The sequence below is a fragment of the Cardiocondyla obscurior genome, linkage group LG01 (genome assembly GCF_019399895.1).
Source record: "Cardiocondyla obscurior isolate alpha-2009 linkage group LG01, Cobs3.1, whole genome shotgun sequence".
Classification (NCBI taxonomy): Eukaryota; Metazoa; Arthropoda; class Insecta; order Hymenoptera; family Formicidae; genus Cardiocondyla; species Cardiocondyla obscurior.
The window spans coordinates 2,132,316-2,154,265 of NC_091864.1; the positions used below are offsets into that span (position 1 = coordinate 2,132,316).

Below are 21,950 nucleotides of genomic sequence, written 5' to 3' on the forward strand. Positions count from 1 at the left end.
TTAAAATAAGAGCAAACTTCCAGACTTATATTCGTAAAATCCCACTGCATCAGTTATATTACAGTTGAAATGCGCTTTACTCCCGAGAAGAAGATCCGCATCTGCGACTCCTGGTGGCCGCCCAGGACAAGCAGCAGTTGCTCCCCTCCCTAAACCGCAGTAAGGCGACCTCATTCCTTGCGAAGCTTGTGTGACGAGTGCCACGGGACGACGCGCTATCATTTTCTCCCAATTATGCGGCTTTACGGAAACGAACCGAGGTCCCCTGGTCTGTATGAAGCTGCGGAGCACCCTCTTCTATTCGGAAAGAAGTATATTTTACTGGAATTATGGAACACTGACCGCGGATGGGAGTAAAGAGTCGCCGGTATTTCGTGCACGCGCGTTCTCGACCTTTTGGCAGTACAACGTACATGAGATACGACGCATAGGAAGTCTCGAGTGCTCGTGGAGGGAGACGTTCGTCGCGCGAGAGTTTTCAACCCGGTCGTGTGGGATGCGTTCCGCGAGTGCGAGCAGGATTTTCGATCTCGGTTTAACTCGGCGCCGCGTATATTCATGGCGCGAAAGGAGGCTCTGCCATCTTCCTGTTCAACGCAAAGCAAGGCTTTATTCGCATGAAAGCTACTGCACATCTCGTTCGCGCATGTCGCCGGTCGTCGCTGCTGGCCGGCCGCTGATCCGGTCCCTTCAGTGCCTGCAGAACCATCGTTGGAAGTGTCACGAAACAACTCACGCTAGTTTGGTGAGCCTTTTTATTCATACAGTAAAAGATAAATATAATTTCCTTTGGATTTGTACGTAATTATTTAATAAATACGATTGGCTTGATTTACAAAGTAATTAGAATATGATTGATTAGTCTTATATTTATTGTTAAACGTATGATATATTTCTCGCCGCGTCCAGAAGCAATTATTCTTTTTTCTAATATATTTCACACTGTTCTAAATTTCATTCTGGAGATAAATGCCCCCTTGAACGATTCGTGCAGGTTTTTAACTCATTGAAAATTGATCATCTTTAATTCTACGCTTTGCAATGCTTCTTATAAGCTACATTTTTACACTGCGTTATTTGAACTTGCAGAATCTTGTGTCTTTAGCTTAATTATATTTGGAAGATCGGATAAAAAATTAATCATATGTTCGTTTCTCATATAACAGTTATATCGGAACGCGATCAAGGACAAATCCCGTCACAGGTTCTGGCACAGTATGAGTTGCACTTTACTCCCGAGAAGAAGATCCGCATTTGCGACTCCTGGTGGCCGCCCAAGACAAGCAGCTGTTGCTCTCCTCTCTTCACCGCAGTAAGGTGACGTCATTCCTTGCGAAGCTTCCGTGACGAGTGCCATGGGACGACGCGCTATCATTTTCTCCCGATTATGCGGCTCTACGGAAACGAACCGAGGTCCCCGGGTCTGCATGAAGCTGCGGAGCACCCTCATCTATTCGGAAAAAGGTATATTTTACTGGAATTATACAACACAGATCGCGGATGGGAATAAAGAGTCGCCGGTATTTCGCGCGCGCGCGTCCTCGACTTTTTTACAGTACGACGTAAATGAGATACGACGCATAGGAAGTCTCGAGTGCTCGTGGAGGGAGACGTTCGTCGCGCGCGGATTTTCTACCCGGTCGTGTGAAATGCGTTCCGCGAGTGCGAGCTGGATTTTCGATCTCGGTTTAACTCGGTGTCGCGTATATTCGCGGCGCGAAAAGAGGCTCCGCCATCTTCTTGTTCAACGCAAAGCGAAGCTTCGCGGATTGTATTCGAGCGAGGAGTCGTCGTGCAGGTAATTAATGCATGTATAACCGCGAGAACGTGGAAAGATCGTACAAAATCGCCACGTGCGTTTTCTTGTCTCGTTTTCTGCCTGTTTCTGCAGAACTCGTTATTACGTGGTGTGTTTGTTTTCTAATTCGATTGCGGCCGTTTCATGTTTCATCTAATTTTAAAACTATTTTTTTTGTCCAGGTTAAGACCCGAGGAATCAGAGAAAAGACGGCGATCCGGAAGATATCTAGCAAGGAAGACCTTAAATCGAACAACGGCGACCTGGAGAGCACCGAACAACAACGACTTTGGGAAACGTTGAGCAACGAAGCAGTTCTCAAGCTTGTTTGCCTACAAGCAGCGTCTTTGTAAGATTCTTTTCTCATGCAGTCAGAGAAAAATATAATCACTTTTGGATCTGTACAGAATTTTTAAATAAATACTGTTGACCCGATTTAAAAAATAATTTAAAATATGATTGACTAGATTATATTTATGGTTACACATGTAATAAAATTCTAGCCAGGTTCAGAAGTATAATAATTATTTATATTTCTAATATATGTTACTGTCATAAATTTTACTTTGGAGATAATCTCTCATTTGAACCATTTGTGCATGCGTATATTACAATAAATTTTATTTCCACTTGTTATAAAATAAAAAAAAGAAAACAAATAAATAAAAACGAGAATAAAAGAGGACGTGTAAGAATTAACACAGAGCTACATATTTGAATTACATTTTTGAATCAATAATATTACGGTATTATGTGTTAGAATATATTTGTTATAGCGATTTGTTCTGCAATATTCAACATTTATAAATTTTTATTGCATTGAAAATCAATCATCTTGAACCTTTCCCTTGACAATGCAAACATTAAGCTACATTTTTAGTCAGTGTTATTTAAAATAACAGTGTTTCATATTTTTAATTTAATTATATTTTAAAGATCCGATAAAAATGTAAACTATATACTCGTTTCTTATTTTTCAATTTCAGTTTCATATTGTACTTTTTAAATTATAACAACTGCTTTACATTTTTTATTTGCGTGCGTACCAAGATTATCTAAAATGTTTCTTTTTATTATGTTGATTTCAGGTATGGTGTTCAGATTTTCTAGACATTGGAAATATAGGAGCGTCGCAAAACACCTTTCCCAGTATTGTATCCCAAGCACGAGCTGTTTTGTAAACAGTAACCAACTCTGGTCGAACTGCTCGCAGCGAGGAAAGATAGGCGAAAGAGTGGGGGGGTAGGGTGGGAGTCCCCACCAACGCTCGGCACCTACTTCATGCTTGCTCAGTTCGCTCGCTGCCTTCGTTCTGGAAGTGTTGGAGCGTTGCGCGGCGCGGATTTTTCCCTTCCCTTGCTTCCCTTTTTCCCTCGTGCGCGCGACTAACTCTTCGGCCCGGACTCTCGAAGTGATCTCAAAAGTGCAGAGCCTTTGTGAACGGAGGAAAAGAAACGCTGCCGTACGAACATCGTGATCATCGTCGTGGTTGTTTCTCATCATCCGTGAGAAAAGGATAGAACGAGTAGCGTGCCGGTAAGACATCTTTTGCTTCCCGCTCGTTCTCTAGAGCAACAAGTGACCCCGAAAAGCATTTCGTATCGCTATCCTAGTGAACTTATACTGAAACTTTCAATTTACAGACTACGACAAGTTCGGCGCGTCGTGGAATCGTTCGTGGCACCGTTGTGGAATATTGTTCCCGTACGAATCCGTGTGTGTGCAACATCGAGGCTCGAGTCACGAAAAATCTGAGGCGACGGCACATAAAAATGTGCCTCAGATAGTGATGTTGATTAGAAGCTCGCCGATGGAGACTGTGTAAACGCACGGGGTTACTTTGGGAATCTCGTCGCATGGAGGAAGCGGAGACACGAGTTCAGCATGATCATCGACACGTCGGCCAGGAAGTCGCAATAACCATTGGCGAATTGGTGATACTCAGTGACGACGAGGCGTTCGATGAACTACCGGCTTTCGTTTGCGACTTATCACGAGACGATCGGCATGGCACGCCGTAACGTGACGAGAATTGACGAGTGACGAGAATCGATGAGTGGCAAGTGCATCGCGAAAACTAATCTTGTAAGAATTTTTATTCTGTTTTTCACGTCCGATCATTTACGGTTTATGTGAGTGTTTCTGTCAATGATCACCTTTGTTCAGTGGTATCGAGACATTGCCGGAATCCTCGTGGACCATGGCCGTCGCCACGAAGAAGACACATGTGATGTTCCATTACCTCGCCGTTGTCGTTCTCTCGCTGATCGCTAGCAACTTGACCGTCGTCCTGGCACGCGGATTTAGGCACCAGCTCAAGCTGGGTAAGTACCAACAATCGTTTTATTCTTGCATATTTTTATTAATAAAAATTAAATTTAATCTTGGTTCAATTGTAATATTAAATTTTTTGTAAAAATTCTTTTAATTTCTAGGAAAGATAGAAAGTACTAAAAAAGGTTTAAGTACTAAAAGGAAGTATTAAAAAAGGTACTAAAAAAATAAAAGCAGTTGAACCTAGATTGAAATTAATAAATCTGCATTTATAAAACATTACTACAGTAATCTAACGCTTTTTAATTCAACTTTTTTTTTTAAATAAAACAATTAAATATTTCTATTAGAAAAAAATGAAAAAAAATTATATTACTTTAATAATTAAATTTATATTAATTTTAGATCTTTTAACAAAATATTTTTTTTTTAGTTTCATATTCTATTAATTGCAAGTTTCATAAATTAAATTTTGCATATTGAAAACATTAAAATAATTGCATTTAAAAAAAGTGGGCACTTCTTCTTCATTGTTTGGCACGATTTATTTATATTTTTATAGCTCTTTTGAAATTTTATGACATACTTCACACGACACGATCTTTATTTCTTTTTATGTACGGTTTATAAATGCAGATTACGATACCTATCACTGTCGATGCGGCCACTGACGTTGGCGCTCAGATTTGCATGAGACGTAAATGTTACGCATACGCGTAGAATACAGCTATTTATCTATAAAATATTGAACGTTATTCAAATCAGTAACTACATTTATCGCGAATTATCGCGATTGAATTTTATTGCGAGAAAATTACTTATTTTAAACAGAATCGATCCTATTTTATGCGCACATTGACATACATTTGTACGTGCCCTATTTATTACTCTATTTACAACTTTTTTCTTACGTCGATAGAATAAATTAAATCACGCAGTCACACAATTATTTGAGACCTTCGGTGTCGATTACGAATATCCCCGGTGCAATTTATGAGGATATAGAAATAGAACCTTCATGTTCCGTAATAAATACATAAGTAATTACTCTCAGCTTTGATAACGTTCCTCGTTACGCTTTGACGTCCAGTTTTAAATACGTAATTGCCGTCGATAATTGAATATATTTTCTAATTCATAAAATAAATTCTTCCGCGTGAAAGTTAATTACTCGGACTGCGTTAAATCTTTCACCGGATTGCACTCTCAAGACCACTCGCACGGTCTGCAACGTATAATGACGTCCACGTGATGTTGCGCCACGTATCCCCGACGATAATTTCCCCGAGATCGAGCCCCTCGTAGCGTGATTTTCTTTCGCGATAACGCGCGATCTCGCTTTCTTAAATTTCGGCTGATATTATCCGGCTCGACTCGAGAAAAAGAGAGAGAGAGAAAAAAAAAAGTCGCGTTATCGTGCCCGGGACGTGGGGTCCTTTTCAAGTATTATCGAAAATTTCAACTGAATCCCGCGCGACCTCGTAAAACGCGCGTCTACTCCGAGAATATTAAGCGTTAGGACATTCCGCAGCCTCCACTTTGGAGGCTCCTCGCTTTATATTTAGCGACACCGACGGCGACCGCCTCGAATCTCTTCACCGTAGGGCTCATCGCGAGTGCGAATGCACCCTTTTTACCTCGTTACTCCGGGGTGATCAAAGGCGGTCTCCCGGGGATATCGATTCTTTCATATCGGCGATATCACGCGGAACGTGCGCGCTCGAGCGACGAGTAAAACAAAAATGCCCGAGAGACAGGAGAAGCATGTAGAGAGAGAGAAAGCGCGAGAAGAGGGTAAAGCGTTTCCGGCCGGTGTAATTTAATGTAATTTATGAGCGGCCGTGCGGACTTTTCCACGGAGAGTTTATTCATGGACGCTTAGAAATAAACTATACCAGTGTACATTAATTAAATTCTGCTTGAGAGTATTAATTTCAGTAAAAGATTTTTGAAAATGTTACAGCTGGAGAATAGATTCAATATTTTTTTTTAATAGTTTTTTTTTCTATAGTAATATTTTTAATATTTACATAATTTATTATTTTTAATTTACAATTTATTTCTTTGGAAAAGAAAATTTTGCTTATTAATGTATCGTTGGTATAATTTTCAATTTTATCGGGCGGGAGTATCGTTAATGTTTAATATAAGTGTAATAAAAAAATTCAAGATTCCTCAACGCGACAATGTATCATAATTCTAGATCGTCGTGCTTCGGTGATGTTCTCTCGAACCTTTTCGTCCGTCCAATAGCTCGTTTACGAGATAATTAACAGCCGCTTAACGATCACGGTTGGTCATCGAGAATAATTAACTTCGGCGCATATTTTCGTTTATTGTGTCGTTTATGGTTTTGTTCTTCTCTATTCTCTCAATTTTTTTTTCCCTCCTCCGATTTTAAGCCTCTTATGTTAGATACCCTCCTCTTTTTCGCAAGGCAATCGGGTAAGAAACACCTTTTTAATAACCATCATGCGATGACTGTGCGCTCCTCTTACATCGATAAATAAAAATAACGCGTGATAATTAACGTTTTGCCGTCGGCTTTTCGATGCAAGATCGATCGCACACGTAGCCGTGCAGAATCGCGCCGCCTCTGATCGAATCTTCGTGATATCAGGATCAAGCAGCGCGCTTGCATCAATCCGCTTGTGTATTGCTTCCTGTTTCTGTAATCCAGCCGATTGGCTCGCACGCCGAACGGCAAGAGCGAAATTCCACTCCGGAATATTGCGAAACGTATATTCTTCTCAGTCTTACCATTCGCGTAGCATACAATAGCATGTCGTGTTCAGCCCTAAGCTGTAATTTACTTCACATTCGTTCAGTTAATTGGCCGAATAATCAAAGTTATTTATAGATTCATGATCGATCGCATCTAAAGCAATATTAAAATCATGTAGCCGCGTATTCTCATTTATTTCACAATTACGGTAACCATCAGATTATTTCTCTCGTACGTTGCGCCTTTATAAATGTTTGATAAACGGTGTACGATCGTATTAAAAAATTTGACGCTGTAGACATTGATGATTCGGATAATGCAGTTACTTTTTGCGAAACTTTCGGGCGGCATTAAGCCACGAGAGGGACGATAATGAAGCAACTGGCTGAATCGAATGAAGATAAAGGGATAAAGACGCTTTTGCGGTACCCTCGAGTCGTCGAGGCATAGAAGGCGGTACCCGGACTCTATCTAAACGGCGAGGATTCGCCCGAGGGGGGATCATTAATTTAATTAGTTTCGGAGAAAGAGCGGATTTAATCGTTCGCTCCAATGGATCAACGTGAATGCTCGTTGTTCGATCTCGGAGAAGCGGGCGTTTCTGTTCTAACATTCGTCGCGTTTGATCAGCAGTTATTTTAAAAAGTATTAAAGAGAGAGAGGTTTAAAAGAACTTAGATAAAATGGATTTATTGATCGGGATGCACGGGATCATCGGAAGCTTGTCTCAATAAATTTTATCGCCGTCCTTTTTAAGAATATTAATTATCGATTGTTGAGTTTTAATTTAAATTTTAGTCTGATGAAAAGAGCGCGAGCTTTTCCGTGGCTTTTGATTTTTAAGCGGTTCAGTTCTTATTCGCTTTAACTGCATTTAGTATCCTTGATCTTGAGTACTCGGCTCGCAACTTGGGCGTCAATCATTTTGAAATACGTCAGTAAGGACATAAACACAGTCGATGTTACATAGCGCACCTGGCACTTTTCGAAGCCGATGCGATGCCCACCCGAAATCTCCGCGCCGCTCTCGAAATAATCTCATTCTCGTTCCGCGCGGCACTTCTCGTTTTGTTCCTGTTTAAATGCTAGGCCGGTCTACAAAATAACACCGCCAACGTGTACGTGCTCGAAGTACCAAGGGGGCTCATGGATCCACGTGGGCGCGAGGTTAGACCCTCAAGGGAAATCGAGATTGACTAGGGCGATCCGCTTGAATTGCGAACCGTGATCTTCGAGGCTACTAAAATCAGTCTATTAATTGCTTCCAGATTTTTTTTTCTTTTAAACTGGAATTTTGTTTTTTTTTTATTATAAAAAAAAATTAAATAATCGCATTTTTGTTTCTTTCAAAAGATCGATATTTTATTTAAGTATATCTAAATTTTTTACTGTAAGGCAATTTAAATAATACGTATAATAGAAAAAAATTAATTATATTAGGTGAAGAGTTAGTATTTTAAAATTGCGTATCAATAAAAAATAGACTATTAATTAAATAACTGTCGAACTAATTAGTGCTAAAGTGATGTTTTTGGCGGGCATCAGGGTTTAAATTATATTTTTTTTTTTTTAGACATTTATCACATACGTTTTACTGATATTTTAGCTTTACGACTTCGTGTTAGATGTCTGTTACATGTTCGGTAGACGTATCAATTATCGACGACGAGTCTTTAACGTGTGTGCTACCGTTCTTAATTGGCTCGGACGAAATTAGTTCAAACGTGTCCGTCGGCGTGTGTCCTTTTTCGGTTGGATCGCTTTACTACCCGATCGAATGGCGAGCATTTCTGTTTCGTGATGACGAAATTCACTCGTTATCATTTCTATCTACGTACATTGGTTATCTCTTTGCAAAATTGATTGCTAATAAAAATACGCGACTAGTTTATTCGCTGCCGTCAATTTGGCGGTTTTAAAAATATTCCACGTGTCAGTTATAAAAAAAGAACGTTATGATTTATTGAGTTGACGCGTGTGCTTCATTTATTCCCAACCGGAAGTAAAAGGTGTAGTCTGGCAATGAAGAGAGGGAGGGGAAATCCTTGTTCGTAAAACTCACGCCTCCGTTTCGTAAATAGGTTCTGTCGTGTGGCAGGAAATCTCTCGCCAGATGGTACGGATGAATCGGGAGTCTTTGCGTCCCAGGGCTCGACGTTCAAATTGTTTTATAACAATTGCCGCTTTTCGCATTGTTCGCATCGAGAGTAGATCGAATGCGTTGCGGATTATTTCTGGGGGAAGGAAACCGCGAAATCGCTAAACGGACGTTGCGTGCAATTTTTTTTTTTCCCCTTAATACGCGAGCGATAATAACGATTGCATGATAGCAACGATGAGGTGAGACGGTTACCTACACCCGTATCCCTTGCAAAACGGCAACCGGCCTGTGACGGAATACAAATCGTCTCGAGGACACGCGGCGATCGCGTCGACGAAGCGTCGATAACGATCGACAAGCTGCAGGTAATCGTTCAAGAATCACCGTAAGAGGATACCCGCACGTGATTGACGCGAATTGCTCGGAATATAAATTCAACATTAACGATAATAGTCACGACTTGCGGTGAAAATGCTAATTCTTAAAAAAGAAAATTCTCTTGAGCGTGACAAATAAATAGAGTACCAATTTTGTTGATAATTTCTAGTACAATTTCTGATCATTTCCAGTAGAACTTTTTGTTAAAAAAAAAAAAAGAAAGAAAGACAGAAACAACTTCCAATTATTTGTTCCTCGCACGCAGGTTTGTGCGATAAATTTATCGATGTATTTTCGTTATCGGAACATTGGTGTATTAGGAAATAAATATTCTTCGCCGAAATTTTTGTGCGAGGACGTGTAAAATCGATAACCCACGACACCAAATTGAACGTTACGACGGTAATAACAGTCGAATTACATGAAACGATTGGCTATAGCGGTTCGCATTCCTTCTCGGCTTTCGCTACGAAATTTTTTTTTGCATCTGCAATGCGGTCAGACCCGCCGCTCGTGTTAACGGACGCAGTACTTCACACGCCTTAAGCGTTTCGTGCGTATAAATGTTAACTTCCGTGTGCATCAGGCACGTGTAATCGTTTCTCCCGAATTCAGCGCGCGCGATGATCACAAAGCGCGTCCGACAGAGAGCATAATTACATCGTGTTTTACTGAGGTCTACGAATTTGTGCACCGTGTGTTTTGCTAATGTTCAGTCATTATTTAAGCCACGTACGTTAAAACACTTGTCAGTTAATTGCTTTATAAGTTTAGCCGGTATTTTACATTTTTCACACTATTAAAAAAAAAAGTTTGCAATGGAGAATATACCTTTTTTTTTTATATATTTTTTTTAGCTTTCAGTGTTTTATTACTTTGTATATTAAATGTTAATTCTTAATTTGCGGTAAAAAAAAAAAAAATTGTGACGGAACGACGTGCGGTCGATCGTCGGTCGTAAAAGCAAACGTGTTGAGGCGAAGGCATCTCGCCCGATTCGCTCGCTCGCTTGCACGATCTTCGAACGAGGAGTCAACGGCGGTAGAATAAAAATGTCCATTCGGTGTGTTTCGGTCGTTCAACCTGCTCCTTTCCGTTTCACCTCGCTCGCTTAACCGCCCACTCGTCCGAAAATTGCATCTTTCAGATCGGGACGCCTACTCGCTCGCGTTCGGCCTTTATCGCTCTGTTTTTTCCGCTGCCTCAGGGCGCCACCGAGAACCGGAAACGGACCACCGAAAGATAACCACAATAAAAGCTGCTCGCGCAATATATTCCGAGGAACACAGCGAATACGAAATATGCCCGTGAAAACTAAGCAGGTGTCGACCCTTCTTGGCGTCTAATAATTTAATCGTGGTGATTTCATTGTACATAATCGCGGTAAATTGCCGCGCGGCAGGATTTATGTCTCTTAGAAAGTCGGCGGCGTATTTTTCGCGGTGAATCGGCATTTTAGCCGCCATATAAATCACCCTCGGGAACATCTCGTTTTAGAAAGCAAGTGGTAATCACTTGACTTTTCGAAAGCGGGTTAAAAGCTTTGTGCTTTTTTTTTTTTCCTTTTTTTCTCCCTTCTGTTTACACGACCAAATTTGTATTCACCGAGACGTGCTAAGCGATTTACGTAATTTTTTCCTGCGCGTGTAATAAATTTTACGATGCTCGCATTTAATTACCTGCAATTGATCGTAAACCTACAATCGATCGAGTTCGTCGTTAAATATAAAAATAAATTGTACTAATTTATCAACGTACTTAATGCCGAAATAATCGCGACAGTTTTAACAGCCAATTATTCCCCCGTTCCTTCTGTCGCGGTAAGAAGTTAATTTATAGACAGTTATTTATTAATATGGTTAACTTCAATGCGGCACGCTGCACCGTAACGAAAGTCCTCAACGCGGAAGCGACCGGACGTGAAAATGCGCGGTCGACGGCGAGGTTTAATTCAACGATTTGCAACGTGTCTTCCCCGCGCGCGCTTTATATACTTTGTTGTAAAGACGTCAGCGAGCTGACAGCGCGCCAGACACTTGAAAGGGACGAGCCAGTCACGCTCGCAGATCAGATCCTTTGTCGGTCGTGCAATTAAGATAAGAACTCGCAGGAGGAGAGAACGTTTCCTGTCACAGGGTGGCGTTGTCGCATTGCCCCGAGAGGAGCGGCAGGCTCCTCGAAAGAACTCAACGCTTCCACGAAAGGGGTTGATTGGCCGAAGCGCTGTTCAATTTGCATAGCTATCATTCTAAATTGCGGTCTGGGAGGTCCGAACGCGGTTATTGCCAGCGTAAAACCTCGAGGAAAATGATTCAGCGCAATAATATAGGAGTCATTCGAGCATTCGCTAAGAGTTCCGGAATCGGCGAAGTGCTCGTAAGATCTATTACGGGGAACATTTTCCGTGGCGCGAAACTTTTCGCGTTAACTTTTCCGCGGAGCAAATTTTTATTAGATTAATTACACTTATAAAATAGTATTATTATAATATATCATATCATATTATATTGTAAAATAGAGTGTAGAGTACTGTAAAAGATCAGTTGTTGTTTACGTTTTGAAAAGTCCCTAATTTATTTTAATTATTAAATTCTAACATATTTCTTGCAATAAACAGCAATAAATGTATTGTCGCAAATTAAGGTGAGCTTTTACCGTGCGCGCGTGATGCATTTCGTTTAGATTTCGGTTCGTCGCGGTAGTTATCAATAACCCATTAGCGTGTCGTGCCAGAAGAGATGGAATTAAAAGGCTCGTTAGTCAGAGTGACGGGATGATTAATAATCGGTATATGAATATCGGTATATGAAAATCGCGTGGGCGGCACTGTCACGATTCGATCCACGGAAGGTGAATGCGATCGTCCGGGTAGAACATAATGTAAGTCGGCCACCGTCGTAGGTAGGGTGTCTATTAATTCGTTGCTACATGCGTCTACGGACGTAAAATCGAAGCCCGGTTGATCGAATGAACATAGATTTAATTCTTGTTCATATTAGTTAATCCTGTTAATAAAGCGCAAAAATAAATTTAATAATAAATATTCATAGTTCTATTTTTTTTATTTTTATTTTTATTTTTTTTTGAACTATTGCGTAGAAATTAATATCTATCTCTTAAACTATATGATGATATATTTATCTCTTGTTAGACTTTATCGTACACGTTATACGTATGTTATCTTCAGTTAGACGAAAAAAAAGAAAACCACGAGATTTACAAGCTGTAGGGAAACTATTTCAATAACGTATAAAAAATATGGCTTTTCTTAAGTGGCGTGCGGTGTAGAGATTTCGGTGGAGAGACTCGCACGTCACAGATTATCGCCTCTCTATAAGTCTCGCGTGGAAAAAGTCCTGAGCTCTCGGTCGGCTTATCGGTCTGAGAACCACTTGTTATACCAGGAAAGCGATGCTCGTAAGTTCTTTTAAGACCATCGATCGTGAGCTTCACTGCCGAGTGCATAGTGCATGAACGCATTTCGTGATTGTCGCACAACGTGCTTAAATAATTCTCAGGAAAGCAATTATCACGAATTACGTTTTTTATTTCTGCTTCTTTTCCCATATGTCATTGCTTCTTCTTGTCATGTCCATCTGCTACGCCGTATTTATTTTCGCCACGACATCAGTACCGTTATTGTATAATGCTTCAAAGACAAATATGTATTTCTGCGTAACTTCAACGTTGATCGAGTATTTGTACTTCCGCGTAAATGGATATAATTGAAAAAAAAAAGGGAAAGAAAAAATGAGAAAATTTTTTATGTTAACATGATAGTTTCACAAATAACGTGCCACTTCGAACTGAATCAATATCGTTAGTTACAGGATATCGTGCTCATTTGTTAAATCCGCCATTGTCAAGTGCAAACATAATGAGAGTAGGATAGGTCGGGAAACAATTGTAGAGCGCCTCGCAATTGCCATTGTTATCAGTGCTTGGGGATACTTTACGCGAAGCGGTTTCGAGTTCATTAACGTACGTGGTAGCCACGTGGTTGCACGCCGTCCGCCACTCAGGCATTTAAATTGCACGCGCTACGAAAGCAGCTCGAGCCGGCCGGTCGTTCGCAGGACGTTGCATTTACGTATCCGCAATTGCTTGACGCTTTGACGTTTACCGCACCAGGTGCACCGGACGTGTGTAAACAAAGAATTGTTACGTGTGTACGCGCCTATCACAGTAGTCGCTACTTGCATCCTCTCATTGTACTCTTTGCATTCTTTCTTGCTCTCGTAATCGTTCTGCAAGCGGGGGATTTATGAAGAGCACTTATGAATAAAAGCGAGATACGAATTCGCTCTTACGCGATCGCATAACTCTCGTCGGATCCGGCCACGAGCGTGCAGACGCAGTTTTGAAATTAATTTGCAACGTACGAGTACTCGTATTCTTATGCGCGTACTCAAAGATTTACAATTTGACGTTACGTGTAAGTAATTATTAAAAATAGAACGATTAATTCTGTTAATTAAAACGACGCGGCAAAACGTGACGAATTCAACCCACGCGAGAATAGATCAAATCGTGCATGCAGGGAATCGACGGTCGGGTGCCAAATATTTCTGTCAATCTCTCTCTTATCCCGGCGCCGTGTCACATCGTATTCTTGACTGGCGCGTTCGCACCGCGATCATTAATATTACACCTCGTTAATCCCACAGGGAGCGAGTCTGATTAATCGATTGAGCCGCGTGGCAATCAGCGGGCATCAATTACGGCCGCACCGACAGGTTTTCGTTTTCGGTCCGATATTCGCCGCGGGATGCCACTTATACGAATAGCCGCACCGATAATCGATTTCTCGCGGCATTCAAACGCACCTGTAATTCCGAGCATCCGTGTAAATCAGGTGAATACGCGATGCATCACGACTTGCGTGTCATTGAGAAATCACAAGGGAAATCTTTTCCCGGTTTGCTTTCGGGCGCCGACTAAATTAAAACAATAGATAAAAAATTAAAATTTTAAAGTCATTCATTAATTGGTCGTTATTAAGGCGCAAGTCAAATGACGCAGCTTATAAATGCACAGACTGATAATAAGTATTAAAAGAATCGGTACGTTTTATCGCGTACGAACGTACTTCAAATTCAACGACAGTATATACAGCTTTAGCCTGCACTTTACACGAAGAAAATTGACTTTGACGTTCTAAAGTGTCGGTCGCGGGAACTTCTTTTCACTGTTTCAACAGGGAAAACTTTTTTTCCTTCTTACTGGTAGTCTCGTGGTCGCCGGAAAAGATCTGAAAAATCAAAATCGTAAATAATTCGCCACACTCGCACAATGGTGCGCGTGCTGTGCCGATATTTCGGAATCACGAGGGGGCCCTTTAGGAATCTATTCAATCCCGACCTTTAAAATCGCACTTTTCGGGATCGTAACGTTAGGATCGTAATGCTCTTCCTTTCTTAAAGAATTCTTTTCTCGAGACGACTCAACACGTTGCATTGACATTAGGAGGAAAGAACAGTTAAGTAGCATTCCTGAGAAACTCCGACACTCACGGCTACTACTGCCTTTCTCACTTTCCGATCAACAAACTCGCTGAGCCGCGCTTTACAAGCTCGATATGTTAATGGAGATGTAAAGTGACGCGCTCTTCTCGCAGATACGACGGCGTTCGATAATTTATTATAATTATTGTTGGCCATCCGGATTCTTCGTCGCGTCAAGTGCTAACTCATTGCACGTGTCGCCAGCGGGACCGCCGCGATTTCCCCATTCATGTTTCATGTACACACGCTTGACACGTTGCATCAATCTTCAAAAGCGAGTGGGTTTCACGATGACGAATGACGCAACAATAAACCATAGACCTGCCGCGATTCCAGCCTCGAGCCAATATTTCATTACCGATACCTGTTTCAGCGTCGATATTCGCTCTTGATATGTATCCCGCTGATGAAACGAATGTATCTACTCTGCGCTATTTTACCGCCGTTATCGCAGGTGACCGCGCGATTTCCCACGCGTATTTTAATAGCTATGAAAACGTAACGTTGCCGATATGCCGCTCGTATTTCTTTCATATTAATATACAATTAAAAATAGAAATTAAATCAAACTTGTCTGAAAGTGAAATAGAGGTATAATTATGTAATTAATTTGTTATTTATCAAAATACGATATTCCGTGATTAATGTGACCGATTAGAACTACATTAAGATCGTTAATTGTTTAACATCTCGGTATTATTAAAATAATTAACTGTCGAGTCGAACTTGAAATCACGCGGCATAATCTGTGATTAATTGCTATAACCATAAAATTAAAAAAAAATGTTTCCGAACGTCACTTTCAGAATAGCTCAGGCTACTTAATCTTACGTCACCGAACAAGGGACTTGAATCGAGTCAGTGGCTCGCTTTGTGGGCACATACATAATTTTTTTTTTCTTTTTTTTTAATACTCCGAGGATGCGATCCTCGAAACACGAATGAAACACGCCGTAGCTGGCTAAACTATTAGTTATGAAGACCACCAAGCGCGTCCCTGGCGCAGCCAGTTGCATATGAATCAAACCACATCCGGATATTTTGTAAACACGTTATCGTGAACACGAAAGGAAATGTAACTTTAAGTGCAGGCTCTCGAGTCCTTTGTGAGAACACGATGCACCTATTATCAGAGCAAAGAAAAAAAAAAGAAATTCTTTGCGGGGTAAAGAATGGCTTGAACCAGTCTCATTTAATTCTCGAGAGGAAGAAGTTAATTCTTGTAGAACAATCAGCTTGTAATACGTGTAACGAAGCGGAACGAACTAACGACCGGCGTAAATCTGCGCTCTATTTCTATTATTAGATTTGCCAGGTTGTACGGATTCGATTAATTTCTACTGGGAAAAGGATAAGTAAAAATCAATAACCGAGAGCTTATTATAAATTCCGTCGGAGTTTAAATATTCGTATTAACTGCGTCGTTAGAAAGGAATTTAATTAAAAATTTAACTTCTTTCTTTTAGTTTCCGCTTATAAATTCCAATAAGCTTTCTGACAGCTTCTCGTCCCGCACCGTCCTCGGGATAATCGATTTGGTCGTCGGCAAATCGTAAAAGCGCTAGAACAGGTAAAGCTACGACGACGCCGATTCTAATAATAACGACAGCCTCTTCAGCAGTAATTACCAGAAGTCTTTACCGCGACGACGCGAAACCCCATCGGAGGCGTGTAGCGATGTACCGCGCCGTTCTTCGTACTCGGTATATCTCTTGGTTGTTCGCTCGTATGCGAATCACGCGAATCAGTCTCCTCTCTCGGCGCAATGTTGCGTAGGTTTACTACACACACGCGCGTGGACACGTGCGTCGCGCCACGCCGGCCGGCTGGCCGGCCGGCGGAAAGACGGAACAGGGGTTATTTCTGTCGTCATCAGTCACTCGTAGCAGGTTTAAATCCACGACAGTGCGAGAGAGGCAGTGGAAGAGAAGGAGCGCGAAGCGGGAGAGGAGGACTCCGATTTCGTGCGTAGACATGACACAATGCCCGTAGTCTCTGCTCCTTTTCTGGAATCGGCGCGTACGCGATTCCTCCCTCTCGCCTTGTCGCGACTATTATAAGAAGGGGAGTATGTACGGGCGTATGAGAAAGTGGAGTATATAGTTAGTTACGGGAGAAGAGAAAGCGCGATGCACCAAATGCAGAGTGCTTGTTTAAGCGGAAGCTGATAGCAGGATACATGCGCCTTTCAAACTTAAATATATTTTCTTAGTAAACGCGTTTAAGGAGACTGATTATAGAATTCGGATCGACGGGTGATTTGATGTGTAGATTTTATAAATTAGAAAAAAAAAATTCTGACCTCTTCTTTTTTTTTCTTCTTTTTTTTACTTGCTTTCGTGCATTTGTGATTATCTTTATAATATCGCGGGGATTAATTATTGCATTTTTATTGCGTTTCGCTTGAGCGGCATAATTTGATCGTAGAACGTGCGTGTCTTGAAACATTGGTTGACAGGCCAATTCATGAACGGAAGGATACATCGCTCACGACAAATGACTGTAGTAAATGTTCTCGGACCAAGCCTCTGCCAATTTCCTGATCACTCGCGTCTCCTATCCCGTGTCAGCGCGAACCACGTCCGTGTTCAATGTTTCACGCGTTTGCTATGCGTCGAAAATGCATCAAGCGTTTTCAACACGTCGAACACGCCTCTTTGGGATTCCCGGTGCGGTCGTTACGGTAGTAGCTGCAAGGTGTATCGGGGGTGCAATCGGAAAGGCAGGGAGAAGCGATCGTGATTCATGATAATCAATGGATCCTTCAAGGACGGGAACGATGGCGTATTACCTTGAACTCGATCGTTTGGATTTAAATCGTTTCTCGAATTTCCATAACGTGGAATGCAGGTGGAATGCGAAATTGTTTTCACGGTACATGCGAGAGTTCTTACCCAACTTCCATCGTGGTTTAATAATGTGCAAATATTTCTCTTTTGGCGCGTTAAAATTCAATTTTATTTATGTCTGTAATTTTATGTAGAATATATACATTTTTTTTTTTTTTATTAACAGATCTAAAGTATTAATTATTATTTGGCAGTAGATAAAAAATTGTTCCTTATTAGATGTTTTTAATGGAAGATATCGCTTTCCGTTTAAACAATACTCTACCCACGTGAGAAATAGGAGCGGTTCGGTAGACTGCAGCGATACATACACAATGCGCGTCCGCTCATTCTACGATAAACGCCCAGTTGCTTTCTTTCTACACGCGCATAATGCATGCAGTTTGGTGCAAGCAGCACGTCCGGGAGATTTCTGCCACGTTGTTCTTGAAATAGGGAGCTACGTGAGTGCGCATGGGGGCTTAGTGGGTCTTGTACAGATTCGTCATCGGACCCAGAACAGCGAGCGAAGGCTTCGCCTTTTACGTGGAGGTTATTTGTTTTGTTAGGGATTTTCTCGTGGGATGAACGAAAACTTTGTGTCAAGATGCTCTCGCATACTGCTATTTTAAGAGTACCAATTAAAGCTTTGAGAATATTTTCTCTAATTTCTTTAATAATCTGACGCAAAATTATATACAATAATTATTTTAAAATTAATAATCGTAACTTTTTTTAGCAAATTACAAGATTTTTTACATTTTTTTGGCTTTATAAATAATAATAGTACATAAACACGTTAAAGACGACATATCTATATCTCGTAATTAATACTCTGGCACGTGCATTTAAAAATGCGAATTAATAGAGAAAGTAACAAAAAGCTCGTTAGCAACGTGAAATATTGCAGCGCGATTAGTATAATCTGATTAGCGCGTTTTGCGTAGCACTCGGAACATCGCCCCGTTAACGACTTTTCTTTCGCGGTATAGGCTGTACAGGGTTTAGCAAGGCTGTTATTAAATATTGTTTAAATGAGCGATACCGAAGGATCATTATTTCCCGCCGCGCTTTCGTGACGGTGTGTAATCCACACGAAGTGAACATTAATCAAGCGTGATGGATCATGGAGTCGTACACCCACAACATATAATATTGAATAATAACATCAATTTTGGGCGGGTTACAGCGTTACTTTTAACATTCACATGATACCAAATCACGAAATTTTATTAACATCGACGTTTCTCTCTATAAATAATAACGAGTGTAAGATTGGAAATAATTTACTGTGTCATTAATCCAAAAGCTAATAAGAACATATAATGAGTTATTGAGCCTTCTGTCAACCGCTAATCAATTCTCGAGTCGGAAAGAAAAAAACCCGATCGATCGCTTCTTTCCTTGCAATTTCCACGATGATCAATTCATTATCGCCGGTGCAAAATGTCTCTTAAATCTCGAGTCTTTCTTTAACCCGGGGATAGTTCATCACGTATCCTTACGTGTCGTACGGCACACACGCGGGTAACCCGTTCAGGTGTTATCCGCGGAGAACCGGCGCGGCGACGAACCTGTTCGCTACATCTTTACGCTGCATCTCCGTAACGCAGCTTCGCACAACTGGTTTTGCGTTTAGCTCTGTCAAAACCTGTTGATGGATGCATCGTCTAGCAGAAAATGACGGGATCGGGACACGTCGCCTCGATTACACGTTTCGCTTTTTTTTTTTTTTATCTTATCCTTCTTCCTTTTATCTTCGCTCACGCGATTTTCCAATCTAGGGTATATGCGTCGAACGATGTCGCGCGTACACGAAAAATTTGAACTTTTTTTTTATGTAATATAATTACAACTGACATTCGTCCGAATGTAATTACATGCGCACGTTATAATATGCTATAAATGACATTTCTAATCGAACAGAGCTTGTGTACGTTCCGCAAGCCACATGCCGCGGATGTGCGAGACGTTTTTTATGAGACTGAGTTAACTGTTAAAAGTTTATGACACGTGTAAAATTGTAATCTGTTAAGCAAAAAGTACTTTTAATTAAAATTAAATTAATTGAAATTTAATGAAGATAATAATTGCATTTTTTTAGTTAATATTTTTGAATATCTAGATTTATTACAATTTTTTTTTTTAAACGAGACAAGTTCAATGTATTTATTATTTTTCTAAATTACAAATATATATATATTTTTTTTTGTAACAAAAAAGTTTAAAAATTAAAAACAGTCAATCAAATTTTGATTGGCTTTAAGTTTTTTAACCTGTTTAATAAAAATCATAGAAAAAAAATTTTTGAAAGACAAAAGTAAAATTAGCTTTCCTTCGTGTATTTTCTGCATCAGACGAATTTATGAGACGTTAATGTACACCTCCGACCTCACAAGCAGACGCTTGTAGAATAAACATAGCTAGGCACTGAGATTCACGATGATTTATCAACGCTATGTATCAATGTACTGATTCATCAATAAAAGGCACCAGTAGTTTCATAAAATAAAACTAAAAAAAATATTAATAGCTAGAATAAAAATTTTAACGATGCGCCGCTCTATTTTGGAATTTTTAATAATAGTTTAAATAATAACAAACGTATGAGAACGTGCACATAGAAAGTTAACGTTGCTTCAATTTTAATTCATAAATTTATTATGATTAATTATATTTTTTAAATATTTTAACGTAACAGAGTTTCTTTGTTTTAATTTTCAGCGAATAGAGGTCCATACAGTCTGAGTAAAAGCTCAAAAAACAGCGGTCTTTTTCCGTCCACGTTCAATGTCGCTGCGAAAGCGGACATTTACGTAAATGCAACATGCGGCGAGGAGGGTCCAGAGACTTTCTGCAAACCCTCGGAATCGTCGAGATGCGCCGTCTGCGATTCCAGGAGTCCGGATCCTGGCAAGAGGCACAACATTAGCAATATCCTCGATTCGAGTTCCAGTAAATGGTGGCAAAGTCCTACGTTAGCCAGAGGCGATCATTACGAGTATGTGACGATTCTTCTGGACCTCAAACAGGTAAGTTGTAGTATAGTAAACAAATTTTTTTTAATTTTCTATTCTTTGATATTGCACGTAACAATTAAAAAAACAAACAAAGGAGTTAAACATAATTTTTGCAATTTTAATGAATTTAAAGAAATAAGTTCAGAAATTTTTAAAGCAGCTCCTTCGAAATGCTTTATATTTATATCTGAGAGTTTCCTTTTATTTCGTTTTCTGTCTCTTCTCTCACGACGACTTATATTGCATTAAAGATCCTTTTGTCCTCGTTCTCCAAAAAAATCGTAAAACGACTTTTGTCCTTTCGTTAGATACTCGTTCCTCGGTGTTATGCTTTTTCATGTCGATTTATATCGTTTGCCGACAATAGTGAAATGGGTAGAAAAAGAGAAAGATACAAGAAACGAGAGAATTGAAACTGATTTGTGCGAAGTGAGATAGAGAAAGATACGTATACGGCGCAAGATGAAAAAGATAGAGAAACTTTAGATCCCTTTCTGGAAATTTACGTGCCGGCTCGCAGGTATGCCCCGTGTAGCTCTTCGTTCTTCAACAAATTGTGAGTAGGGGGAGGGAAGCTGAGAAAAACGTTTTAACGAGCGCGCTAGTCCCTTTTTTGAGAGACCGTTAGTAATGAGGACGTAGGTCTAAAGTACCGCGAAATGATCTGCGGAATAAAGTGCCGACGCGACGAGCAAGGGTGAGTTAAATTTTAACGGGAAGGAATTTTATTCCGCTGAAATAAATCGTATTTAATTAATATCCGTCTTCGAAAAGAAATATTTATAAACGTATAATATTTTAAACATTTAATATAAAACTTTTTTCGCCGGTACAATTTTTTTGCAATTTATTTTTACGTCTAGAAAAAAATATTTTAAATATTAAATTGACTTTAGACAAAGATGTATCATATACTACTGTCTCTATTAATTTTAATTCTAAACAATCTTATGTACTGAATTATTTAATATATTTAATTCTTGAGGTAAAAGGAAAAAAAGAGCTGATCTTTAGATTTAGTCAAACGAACAATATCGACGCGACGAATGGACACCGCGCGGTCTGCCGCGAAAGATTTTACGTCCTGGTCTCTTGCCAATCTGATCTCAGTTTGGTCCAATGCTCCGCGAAGTTTGCCAAGAGACATTCACGCACGTGCGACGAACACGCGTGCGAGGATCGCTTTCGTCGCGCGTTAACGAGAAATCCCAAGTGCGTTAGTGAAATTAGTCAGGAAGTGAGACCGTGAGCAGTCTCGTATAAAAACGCAAATTCTTTTTTTTTCTTTTTTTACTAATATCGTCTTATAATAATTACGCAAT

The 21,950-nt window shown here is 40.2% G+C and overlaps 1 protein-coding gene across 1 annotated transcript in view; it reads left to right on the plus strand.

The window, feature by feature from the left end:
* The first annotated feature begins 3,099 nt into the window (after nt 1-3,099).
* Wb (wing blister) overlaps nt 3,100-21,950 on the plus strand; it is a 102,574-nt gene continuing 83,723 nt past the window's right edge. The window contains exons 1-2 of the mRNA XM_070658580.1: nt 3,100-4,122; nt 20,333-20,640. Of these exons, the coding sequence (XP_070514681.1) occupies nt 3,999-4,122; nt 20,333-20,640 (432 nt within the window). The 5' untranslated portion in view covers nt 3,100-3,998. The remainder of the gene's footprint in view (nt 4,123-20,332; nt 20,641-21,950) is intronic.